General features: G+C 39.2%; 1 protein-coding gene across 3 annotated transcripts in view; it reads left to right on the top strand.

The window, feature by feature from the left end:
* The window catches only part of LOC138052006 (lisH domain-containing protein ARMC9-like), a 114,282-nt gene that overhangs the window by 15,608 nt on the left and 88,674 nt on the right, over positions 1-10,000 (top strand). For all 3 annotated transcript variants that reach the window (XR_011132976.1, XM_068898353.1, XM_068898354.1), the window contains exons 6-7: positions 974-1,048; positions 2,500-2,586. Coding sequence is in view for 2 of the 3 variants with exons in the window: in XM_068898353.1 (XP_068754454.1) it covers positions 974-1,048; positions 2,500-2,586 (162 nt within the window). In the remaining variant the exon portion in view is untranslated. The remainder of the gene's footprint in view (positions 1-973; positions 1,049-2,499; positions 2,587-10,000) is intronic.

Raw genomic sequence — 10,000 nt, 5'->3', positions numbered from 1 at the left:
AACCAAGGCCGGTTTTACTGATCAGAGCATCGAGTCCTTATACATTCTCCCGTTTAAAGTCACCAAAAACATAAAACTTGATGTTTCAATTCAAAATCAACCACCATAACTATTCTTTACACTCGCAGCAAACTTTTTAGAGCTAAAATTATCGAAAACGATGAATGTCAATTGTGTGGTGTAAGACAGACCTTAGAGCGTCTGTTCATAGAATGTCGGCACGTCCATACTTTCTGGAACCTTTTTGCCTCTTGGTGGAACTCTAGTGACTTGCCGAAGGTAGCTCTGACAAACAATGCTAAAATATATGCACATCACCCCGAGAAGCGATCTTTTCGCGCTGTCAACCTGTGCCTTATAGTAGCCCGTTGCTACATCTATACTGCAGCCAAAGAAAGTGAATCTTACAGCATAACAGCATTCAAAGTATTTTTAAAGAGCAAATTATCCACGGAGTCACCAAGCATTCGTGCATCCGTGAGCTTTTAGACACTCATTAATATATAGCAAGGTTTTTTTTTTATGTATTTATTTATTTATTTGTTTATTTATTTATTTCTTTTTTATATATGTAATGATTGCCAAGTATAGTGAACAATGTAAAGTAAGATATTGTGAATAGTATTAGTAGTGTAAGTTAAGATAGTTTTTGTGTGTAGCAGTAGTAGTGTAAGTAACGGTGTATTGTAGGTAATGTAAGTACTGTATTTAAATAAATGAAAAAAAAAAAACAAAAAAAAAAACAAAAAAAACAAAAACAAAAACAAAACAGACCATTCCCATAGTAATGGCCCATACTGTAAAATTCCCACCAAAAACCAGCCAATCAGAGTGCTCCATTTAGCCTAAGAATTGCTTGCCATATAATAAAAATGAATACTCTGTCTTTAACAGCAAGTTTACTGCAGTGAGATTGATGCAAGTGCAGACTTTGTCAAAATTATGAGGTTCTCATTTCTTGCTTCCTCTAAAGGTGGACTACCACAAACTCATTGGTGTTGCGGCTGAACTAGTTGATTCACTGGAAGATACAGTTCGTGGTAAAATGGTAAGGGTGAATGCAGAACCACTTAAAGGCAAGGGTTTTCACTTTTGGGATTTGCATTTGTATGAAATAAAGGGTGAAATCAAACATTTCAAAAAAACGACACATTTTTTAAATTTGCAAGACATGTTTCGGATACTCAGTATCCATCATCAGGTGAAGGATGTTTACAAGTAAGTGGCTTTATATTAAGTACATAACAATTCGGTGTAAATTGCAAACTGTAGAATAATAGTTACAAATCAGTGAAAAAAGGTTACATGATGCTAAAGGGATACAACGGAGTGGGAAAATAAAAGGTGCGAGTACAAAACTGTACAAAATGTTGAATACAAATAGTAATTAAAGTAAGAGTGTTACCGGTACATTAACATGTTTCAGTTGCTTATTCAAAGTGGGTCATTCCCATTCAATATGAAGGGCTTCTTTGAATGTATTGAATAAACAACTGAAACATGTTAATTTAAAACTCTTACTTTAATTACTATTTGTATTCAATATTTTGTACAGTTTTGTACTCGCACCTTTTATTTTCCCACTCCGTTTTATCCCTTTAGTATCATGTAACCTTTTTTCACTGATTTGTAACTATTATTCCACAGTTTGTAATTTACACCTACTCGTTACCTACTTTATATAAAGCCACTTACTTGTAAACAGCCCTCAACTGAAGATGGATACTGAGTATCGGAAACATGTCTTGCAAATTGAAAAGCTGTGTTGTTTTTAAGTGTTTGAAATAAGGGTATAATTCAAGACTGAAGTGTGTTAATTAAGTGAAGTGAGTTTTGCACTTGTTAACACTTTTTTCCTCCATACTTCCAAGTCATCCACCAAAGCACAGGTATAGTAGTTCTTCTACCGGACATCCTATCCTTTGGCTGTCTGGCTGAAGTAAATTGAAGTTTAAAGGGTGGTTGAGGTTTGAAGATTTGCAAAGTGCTTCTGTAAAACTTCAACCAATTAGCAAAAGGTAAAGCTGCTCTGCATAGTCATAGATTAATTCTGAATAAGTTGGAAAAAAAGAAAAGGAAAGGAACTTTATTTAAGTGTCAAGTTGTTCTTGCTCTGGAGGACTAATTGGGAACACTGTAAACTGAAATTAACAAATAACACAAATCAAGTCAAATGTTGGTTTTTTAGGAGAGGGGAAGCCGGAGTACTCGGAGAAAACCTCTTGGTGCAGAGTAGAGAACCAACAAATTCAACCCACATATGACACACAGTCTGGGAATCGAACCCGGGCCACATTGGTGGGAGGCGAGTGCTCTCACCACTGCTTGTATCCCATTGATGAGTAGCAGGAAAATCATCTGGCCTTTTTAGAAAGCAATGTGTTAACCTTATGATGTAGATAACAAGAATGAATCAACTGTTTTAGATACCTACCTGTAAAGAATTTATTGTGTGCAGATGTTAATGATAATGAGTGTTAGTACTTTTTTTTTACTTAGGTAACCCCTGAGTATCTGCAAAACATCTGTGTAAGACTGTTTGCCCCTTCTAATGTAGCATCAGTTGATATCAGCAAGCCAGGAACAGTGAGTATTAAAAACCTTGTGTCCATCATTACATGTACTGTGATAATTATCGTAAAACTATACAGTGTTGATATTAGCCATCTCAGTTTGCCATTTGATAATAAAAAACATTCTTGTGCATTTCAATATGAATGTCTAATGGAAAAAAAAATAGTAGATTAGATAATTCTGTGTTGTAGTGATAAAATACTACTTAATGGATACTTCCTTGCCTGCAAGGACCAATTTGTTATAGGCATTTTGAAAGGGTTCTGTTGACTATGCAGTGTATTGTGAAAGGTACCAATTCTTTTGCCCCACCCTGGAAGGTGAAGGTACATTCTCTACTTTCTCAAATCCCATAATACACCTTGTTTACTCTCTAAAATTTGCTTGGAACCTGCATTGTTTTCGAGTTTCTCTTGGGGCATCTTCATGTCCCAGGAGAAATTGCAAGCAATGATAATGCAAAATCTTGAGAGGTAAACAAGATGTATTATGGGATTTGAGAAAGTAGTGAATGTACACTCACTCTGGTCATTTTTTGCTGCTTGCTCTTGTTCAAGTGAGTGCTGATTGTTTCATTAGAAAAATCTATGTTCCCATGGTTCATCAATACATCAGTCATAGCAAGTTAGACTGCTTTGTTGGGGAACCATGGTTGCTTCTCTACTTTTCGCAAGCTTGATTTAATTTGGGTGCAAGTCTTTGGGAAACCCAGGATGTTCTGTGATGTTAGATAATGCCTGGATGACTTAGATTTGACTTACCGGTAAGAGCTACAACATGAGGAGATCACATGCCATGTTGATTTCCCAGCATACCTTTATTTGCACAGGCATCCTAATTTTTTATTACAAGTTACGTTCCACTTAAGGTTATGGTAGACCTTCACGGGTGTCCTTTGCAAAAATTCTTTTTAATGCACTTTGTTAGGTGCAAGAGCCAAAACTATACATGAAATGAAAGGCTATATGAAATGCACTTTCTGATAAATATATCTTCTTTTTCACTTTATACGAGGAGGTGATTTTGGAAAACATTTAACTATAAAAAACTGCAATAAAAGATATTTAAAGTGGTACTATGATCAAAAAATTATTTCCTTTTTTTCTTCAGATTTTGAAAGCGTGTTTGTTTAACACCTAACTGGCAAAATTTTGAGCTTTGAGTTTTATCCAAAGGCTGTTTATTTTGAGTGTAAGTTTTAGATTTCACGGTCCGCCATTACTCACGTTCAAAACTGCCCGATTGGACCTCAGAGGGTTGGATCTAGAGAAAATGACGTCATTTACTCACTAGCTTAACATTTCAGCGTGTAAACGCAATTTATTACATATGCAAAACACGTGTTTAAAAGTCTGAAAGCCCGAAACTCCCGTGTTGCATATTAATTCAGCCGCGTACACACGCATTGCATTCTTAAACTAGTGAGTCTTTGACGTCATTTTCTCCTCGACCCAGCTCTCTCAAGATTTTAAAGTTAGTAATGGCGGACCAATAAATAAGAAAATTCCAGTTAAAATAAACAGGTGTCTTTTTAAAATCAGAACTTAAAACTTGGGTCAGTTTAACATAGTTTTGAAATCCAAAGAAAAAAAAGAATTGTTTTTTTGGTCGTAGTACCACTTTAAACATTCTTAAAAATACTAAAATCTTGGTTGAAAACTATGTTAAAAAACAATGACGTTTCGATGTTAGCTAAACGTCATTATCAAGTCAAAAATATTTGAAAATTGCAAAATATAAATACTAAAAGTTTATAACAATAGTTGATAAGGAGCCTGTATAGTGAAAGAGAAGAACAAAAAAAAAAATTAAACAACAAGTTTAATCTGGATTTTCAAATTAGCCTCGAGACGATTAATGAGGAGCATTTTGTAGACTAAGCAATCAAATTTGCAGTGGCTCTTTCTTAAGACCTTAAATTGGCATTCTTTCAAAAGATCGACCAATTGCAGAATTTTTGTGTTCAGCAATGTGTTGCTGTATGTTACGATAGGGGTTTAATTAAGTCGAGATGTGATTTAGATTGCGTGACGTGTGAGATATGATACCTTTTACCGATTTTGTACTTCTTGCCATTTCGTGGGTTTGTCAGCTGAATTCGGCATTTCCCGACTGGTCTTAAGGGCGATGAATTGTACATCTTCAACACTTGACTTGTGTGTGTGACCTTGCTTTCGTACTTAGTGCTACACACTTCACCAGCTCGGATCAGAGAAGTTTGGGCCGTGAGATTGCGTTACGACGTTCGCTGGCGTAAACTTCAGGCTCGTATTTCTTTGTTGGCAAACCAGAGAAAAATGGTTGCGACGACCGCATTTCTTGCATGATTGTCCGTATGCTGTGCAGTCGCCTCGTCTGTGCCCTCCCCCGCAATACCGACAGGATCGGATCATTCCTTTGTTTCTTCTTGTTCTATCGTTTTCCGTCCTCTTGGGTGTAACAACATTAATCTCATTATCTGTTCTGGATATCGGTGTCTTGTTCTTGAGTTCTTTCAGGCGCATATTGGTGGTTTCACCGCTTCTTCTGATATCTATTGCACGTGAGAGGCTGAGCTTTTTTCTTGCAGCAGTTTCTTCTGGACCGGCTGCAGACCCACCAGAGGTCACTGAGGAAATGCCTATTACAAAGGACAAGGAGGAGAGTATTTCCCAAGAGAGCCACCAGGGAAGGGTTGAGCCACACCCAGACGATGGAGACAAAGAAGCATTATCAACACATGGCAACCCGCAGGGGGCGGGTCTCTGTAAAACCGTCTAGATTCAATGACTTTGTCATGGACTGAACACTGCTCTAATCACTGATGTCTCAAATGATCACTGTTGTGCAACTTCATTTTCTTTATTTCATTTGGTTGTTAGTTTTGATTACATAAATTTTATTTATTTATTTATTTATTTTTTTCATTGCAGGGAAAATGTTATGATAGGGGTTTAATTAAGTCGAGATGTGATTTAGATTGCATGATGTGTGAGATATGATACCTTTTACCGATTTTGTACGTGCTGTTGCTGAAGGACAAGATTACATTAAAGGAGTTGTTTTATCCCAAACTGAGGGCTGTTTGACTTAGCTTTGCAACATCGTAACACTGTGTACCCAACATAATCTGCATCGCACAGATCACATTTAAAATAATAAACTACACATTGCTGATTCACAACTGACGGATTGATTTATTTGGGTTTAAGATATTGCAAGTCACAAAACATCTCACTAACCACTGCCTAAACTGCAAAAGAATACTGCATCTTTCACATGAAAAGGGCACTTATAGATTTCATAGTGAACCTTGAAATTTACATCACTGTCACGGCATGTGAATTTAATATTTAATTCGATGTTCACTCTTCTTCGAAACCTTTTCAATATGCGTGATGTCCGCCTAGTGAAAAGAGTTCACGGCGTGAAATCGAAGACCACGAAAATTAATGAAGTCATGTTGTAAATTCACTTATGTTCATCATGCTGCCAAGTTCATCATGTTACCCCATGCAGAATAAAAGGGAGAGTACCCATGAATCGTTACGAAAACTTTGTGGTAGCATGAAACATTGTTAAACAGTCTTTTTCTTTGGAAATTTAATAATGGTACTTATATCTTCTCTTGTGTGAAATGTTTATTATAGGGAACTTTGTGGGTATTTCCTGCAAATTTTTAGTTGGCATGATTTGCAAGAACGACCATCTACTGAATATAATTCGGATTAAAAGCGACAACTGACACGAAGTATGCTACCGCACAAAACAGTTCTCAATAATCAATGATTTGGTCTTTTCGAATGTGCCCTTGGAAGCCCTTGAGGCATCACTCCCCACAGTGCAGCTCCTTTTGGAAACCAGAGGTGATGGTCTCTACCAAGTGGACGACACACAGGGGAGAACATTGGACAAACTGGTACTCATCGAGCACCTTTGCAGCAATCAAGACTTCTTATTTCAAGGGCAGCACAGAGACGCACCTGAGGGCAAGGAGATGCAAGGCTGTATTCTGGACAACACCTCCACAGCAGGAAATGTGCACATGACCATGGACCATGCCAAGTGGACACACAGCAAAAACCAAAGTATACAACAAGGTGTGTTGCCAGTTTGAGGCAGACGAGGTCCTGAAAAGCTTTCGAGGCCACCTGGTGGACTACGTCTTTTCTTCGAATAAGCACCTGCGAAAAACGTTTCCACATCTGGATGTGCATCCCAGAGGTTGCATGCGCGTGGATATCTCCCTGTATGGAAGCCTTAGGAAAGCCAGCAAGCTCGCCAGAGAAGCTTTGGAAGAGGTGTACAATCCAGGTGCAGGCCTGTTTGTAGTGCACCTGCCAGCAAGGCAGTGGACAAAGTTGCCAAACAATATCGGCCCCTGTTTCATTTTTGTGGACCCCTCACAAGGGGAGATCAGTATAGCCTGGAGTGGAAACACAAAAACAAGCCACATACAAGACATTATCACCAAACCAAGTCCAGCGCGAGTGGCAGTCATAGATCCTGGCGGCAAGCGATCCGATGTGTAGCTGGAGAGTTTGGCTTTTGCAACTGCCAGATATTGGAAGTTCAAGAAGAGGATGTAGCTGTTTCCAAGCTCAAGTGCTGGACGAAAGAGGCACCAACAATGCTTTCCCTTAGCAAAAGGTCATGCCAGGTTGCCGATGCCTCTGCCACCGACTGCGCATATCAAGTTTGTTTGCTGAAAACAAAAAAACTAGTGCAATCAGCATTGCTGAGAGTTGCTCAGTATTGCTCAACATCATTCAGAATAATTATTGCAAATTGCTGAAAAACATTTCCTGGTATTCTTGCATTGTTGATAGGCACCTTGCAAGATCCATGGGAAAGCCATGGGAGAGCCTTGGAATGCCTGGAAAGGAATGTAAATGCAAAAAAATATGTCTACCATTCCAGCTCCAAAACAGCTATCTCCAGAACAAATTAAAGAGATTTTTGCCCTGTGGAGAACAGAAACTGTCGAAAATATCACAAAAAGATACAAGATTGGCACCTCGAGAGTGTATTGAATTTGGAAAGAGGTTGGCGTTTTGTCTCCCAAAAAAGTGAACTTTTCATGAGCAGTCATGCCTGTGGAAACAAAGAAGCCTGCAGAGAGACAGCCTTGTGGCCCAGAACCAACTCTTGCAAGACAAAATGGATATTCTGTTCAAAAAAATGGATATTGGGCTCAATGTGCACAAAAGCAGTTTTGAGGATGTGGAAGAAGACTTTGGCGATGTGTTCCAGGGTTAGATTACGTTTTTGCAAACTATGGCTGTGTAGCACTTTTTATTTGAACAGACTTAACTGATTAGAGTGTAATGTGAAGTGCTGAAGTGCTTCCCACCCTGGTCAGAGTTTTTCTCTGTCCTTGTGTGGGCCCGTTTTCATCAGTAGGGCTAACGCTCACATGGTTCATATCAGGTAGATACTTGGCACTTCACATTACACTCTAATCAGTTAAGTCTGTTCCAGGGTTGGCCGACAAAGCCAAAAAGGCAAGGAACATTGCCAAAAAAGCACCTCTAATTGGCGCATTCATGTTATTACAAGGTTCAAATAGCCAGTTTCTGGCTATAAGAACCCTACATTGCATGTAGAGTTTCCCAGAGCCTTGGGTCTATCCAAGGCTCTGGTGATGAGAATGAAGTCTGCTGCCCTTTCACAAAGATTTTCCAAAACACAAAAATAACAGATGTTCCAATGTAGAAACTTTGGAAGCTTTGGCAAGAAAGAACTTTCCTGCCTGCAATACTTGTAGGAGTGCCTGGAGACAAAGCTTTGGAATGTAATGGTTGGTATGGTGCAATGGTTGCTTTTGCATTTTGTGGAGAGATTGTTCTCTGCTGAAACAATGGTTTTTGGTTTGAACTGTGACAAATTGTAGTAGAATTTTTGTATGGTGTGTGGGGCTGCAGACCTTTTTTGAGGGGACTGCCCATATTTTGAATTCCACAGTTGGAAAAAAGAGCTTGCAAAAGACATATTAAACAACTGGTGTATGGATTGGGAAATCCTAAGTGGTGTCGCAAAAGACCAGAAACAACTATCTTTCTTGTGTTTTTAAATGCAATTAATGGCATCTAAGATTTTAACAAATAAACTTGAGCAAAACTGAAAAATCAAGGACGTGGGCCGACGGCGGCAGAAACGTTCCCTGTAAGTTCATTCACACGTAGAAGGGACTCTAGATCCATATCTGGGGATGTCAATTTTGTAGCGTATTTTCGACCAAATCCTTGATTATCGAGAACTGTTTTGCGCAGTTTCATTAGTCATGTCAGTCGTTGCTTTGATCCAATGCTGTGACAGTAAAATAAACTTCACGGTCACCATGAAATAAATCTACAAGCCCCCTTTTCGCCCGAAAGGTCACAATTCATTGCCTTGCTGGCAGCTGCACGACAAACAGGCCTGCACCTGGAGTGTAGACCACTTCCAAATGTTCTTTGTCAAGCTCCCAAAACGGAGTCAGCAGGCATGGCGCCAAGATTTTGGGGGCAGGAGAGGAAGGTGAGCAGGCACTGGCATAGTACATGTGCAGAGGACTATTCTGTCTAGCTGTTGTTTGCTGGCTGTTAAATGGGCAATAGCTTGATCGACAAAGGTTTGACTGACATGATTTCCAGGATCATAGTTTATGTTGTAGTTAAATCTCATCAGACATAGGCGACATCTTTGAACTCTTGCTAGAGGAAAATCCAGTCCTTGCCACCTGGCTTGTGGTCTGTCTCAGTCTCGAGGTCATACCTATCAAGAAGTCGTTGAATCTCTCACAAGCCCAGGTAACTGCAAAGAGCTTCTTTATCAATCTGTGGATATCTCTTTTCTGTTTTTGAAAAATATGCAACTGGATGCCTCTCTTCATTTTGTGCCAGCGCTGCACCAAGGCTGAAGGAATTGTGTCCACACCTACTGAAGTCTCAGCTGTAGGCTGTAATGTGCCAGTAGCTTGTTGGGGTCACTAATTTCTCTTTTCAGATGATTGAGCACTTGTTGTGTTGGTGGTCCATATTGCCATTCATTCTTCAGACCAAGCAGGTCTCTCAAGGGCTTGGACATTTTGGCTGAGTTTGTAGAAAACTTCCCAAGTTTCTCAGTTCACTCCTATGTACGTGCTGGTGCCTTCATTTCAACAATAGCTTGTACTTTGCTTGGGTCTGGGCATATGCCTGAGGCATCAATGACCAGAAGCTTTAATTCTCTTTTATGTGGCGTTCAGCCTCTCGTCACTCTCTGTCTGGTTGCTCTCAAAGATAAGAATGTCGTCCATGAGACTCAAAGTTCCTAGAAGTCTTAAATTTCTGTTGGAAATGCTCAGGAGCAGAAGTTATGCCAAATAGTGTGCACAGAAATTTTTGAGGTGGTGAGACATGGTAGTTAACTAGTGATATTTAATGTGTCATTGGGATACTTTATTAGCATGTTTCTCGTCTCCAAC

The sequence above is a fragment of the Montipora capricornis genome, chromosome 6 (genome assembly GCF_036669925.1).
Source record: "Montipora capricornis isolate CH-2021 chromosome 6, ASM3666992v2, whole genome shotgun sequence".
Lineage (NCBI taxonomy): Eukaryota > Metazoa > Cnidaria > Anthozoa > Scleractinia > Acroporidae > Montipora > Montipora capricornis.
This window is presented reverse-complemented; position numbering and strand designations above follow the sequence as displayed.